Source organism: Macrobrachium nipponense, chromosome 1, assembly GCF_015104395.2.
Source record: "Macrobrachium nipponense isolate FS-2020 chromosome 1, ASM1510439v2, whole genome shotgun sequence".
Lineage (NCBI taxonomy): Eukaryota > Metazoa > Arthropoda > Malacostraca > Decapoda > Palaemonidae > Macrobrachium > Macrobrachium nipponense.
In genome coordinates, this window is record NC_087200.1 from 204,709,213 (window position 1) to 204,711,712 (window position 2,500).

The 2,500-nt window shown below is 37.9% G+C and overlaps 1 protein-coding gene across 1 annotated transcript in view; it reads left to right on the top strand.

Moving 5' to 3' along the window:
• Window positions 1–607: 607 nt before the first annotated feature.
• Window positions 608–2,500, top strand: part of LOC135220348 (transmembrane protease serine 3-like) — a 1,919-nt gene continuing 26 nt past the window's right edge. Inside the window, exons 1-4 of the mRNA XM_064257570.1 lie at window positions 608–1,029; window positions 1,651–1,805; window positions 2,101–2,221; window positions 2,397–2,500. The exon at window positions 2,397–2,500 is cut by the window's right edge and continues 26 nt beyond it. Of these exons, the coding sequence (XP_064113640.1) occupies window positions 846–1,029; window positions 1,651–1,805; window positions 2,101–2,221; window positions 2,397–2,437 (501 nt within the window). The 5' untranslated portion in view covers window positions 608–845 and the 3' untranslated portion in view covers window positions 2,438–2,500. The remainder of the gene's footprint in view (window positions 1,030–1,650; window positions 1,806–2,100; window positions 2,222–2,396) is intronic.

A 2,500-nucleotide genomic window follows, 5' to 3' on the forward strand; every position in this document is an offset into this window, starting at 1 on the left:
GCCTGGCTTAAACCTTAGAGGAGGACCCCTCGTTAATCAACTACGAATCTCAACTTAAGTAGACATTCCAAGCGTCCCTTTTAGTTTATTTTTCTTAAGGATCAAGCGAGTGGAAAATTTGTATGTAGATCCAGATGACAGTTATGGAAGAAGAGAACACTGATGACTGATGATGGTGATAATAAAAACCACGTGTCTCAAATTTAACTGAAAACTCGGACGGGCACACGAACATCCTTTTCTACCGAGCTGCCCTTGGAGACAATGAGGGTACTGCACGAGAACTAAAGCTGGCAGTTCAGGTGCTAAAAACATCTTTGGACTTCGAATAACCACTGCAGTGGCGACACTTAAAAGTTTAGGAAAATCTGAATCACTTTACAAAACGGAGAGGTGGACTTGTGAATGATTGATGTACACAAAGAGAAGCGAATAGGAACCGAAAGCAAAAGTAATAAAATTAGAGATCTTGTGATGGTCAACTCATACTCAAGGCATCCAGAGTTCACTACTAGTATATTTTCAAGATTTGATCTGCTTTGGATACAGAGTGTGAGAGGAGGAGTGCTTACACCAGTGACAAAAAAGGTACCTTCCTTATTGGTTGCCAATCTTGCGCTAAACCAAGGTGCTGCAGCTGACCATGGGTCTGCGTGAATCCGGATGCCTCCTATCCAGTACCTGGACAGCTTTCAATGATGACGGCCAAAACTGAACGGAAATATGCATGCCCTATTTTAAAACGCTTCTACTTATTTTCCGATTCATTTTTGTTACCTGCATATACATAATAAAGCCATTCATCTCTCTAATAAACCTTGTAATGTCAAAGGCGTTTTCCACAGATGACACTCCACCCGGCATATGACAGTAAGACCTATGTAAATGACATTGCAATTCTCAAAACGGAACAGCCAATCCCTTTCGATGCCAAGAACACTGTTTCGCCAATCTGCCTTCCTGAAGACCCAAACAATAAGTTCGACAACACTGAGGTCTTCGTCTGTGGATGGGGACAAACGATTGGAAGTAAGTTGTCTGTACACCTGATTATCATATATCAAGCTAATAGTAGATTAACAGTTTAAAATTCCCAAGTGAAGAGACAATATAATTAGGAGATGTACAGAATTTGCTTTCCATAACCTGTACAGTCTTAACCTAAACAGTGAACTGATACAGTTTTCTGATTCAGAGGTATTTAGACAAGATCTACAGAGCAAGGGACATAGGTTCATCAGTCATGGCTCAATAATGGGATTATCAGGAATAATTAGCTAAAAATCCAAGACATGGACACCTTGGGCATTTTATACTAAACTATTAGCTGAAAAACCAGAAATAACAAACAATTGATTAATGGGAGGGAACTGTGACACACTCGTTTTTCTAGGGGTCAGTCAAACACAGATAAGTCTTGGGAGAACCAGAGGCTTCACATATATATAAAATATAGTATTTACCAATAACATACAATCTCAGAGAGATCCGTGACTTAACTTAGCTTAATCAAGCAGTTTTTATGCTCATATTAAAACTTCATATAAACAAGCATTAAACAAAGCAAGCAGTTATACATGAAACGAAGTTCCCTATACATGGGGAACCTTTAATGAAAAAGATAGCTAATCATTTTTCTTTTGATCTTAGGTGATGGTAACTCTAACTCACCAGTTCTTCTTCATACTGTAATGACAACAATGACCAATGTAATGTGCAATAAGATGGTTTCTCCTACGTTTTTCATTCCTGATGAGAAAATTTGTGCTCGTGCCTCTGGAAAAAGCCAAGGCTTGTCCTGTAGAGTAAGTATTTTTTCGTCCACATGGAATAAGCCTAAGTTTCCACATGTATAAGGTATGTTTTATGTATACCTTTCGAAAAGCTAATTTGCATAATGATATGCTTCTTCTAAGGTCATTAGTATCTGAGCTTTTTTATACTTGTAACAGATAACTTAATAAAACTCCCACCGGAAGTCTCTTCTGAATTCTTGCATGAAGCGAATGAAAATGTCACCTTGGTGAGAGTTATTAATCCTAAGTGTTAATGAATGGGATCCTTTAGTCCAATAGTATCCAAAAGTACTTCTCACTGCAGGGAGACTCAGGAGGCCCACTAATGTACCAGCATGGAAGCCACATGGATCTGATCGGAATAGCTTCATCAGGGCCAGAAGGATGTTTAAGAGAATTTCCAAAATTTTTCACTCGAGTTACCAGTAAGATATTAACCTCCAATGATTTTCATAACTGATGTCTTCCTTAGACCATTTATATATGATATAATGTCATATCAAACCCATATCAGTAATTATTGTAGAACTAATTGACACAGCTAGTATGGATGAATCCACGAATCGTGGCAAGTCATGACCATTTCTTTCCACTTTGCAGGTTACTTGGATTGGATCAGGCTCCAAATGATAAAACCATGAATTCTACATTATCTTTACTAATGTACTTTAATAATTTTCTGCTATACAATGAAGATGTAAAAT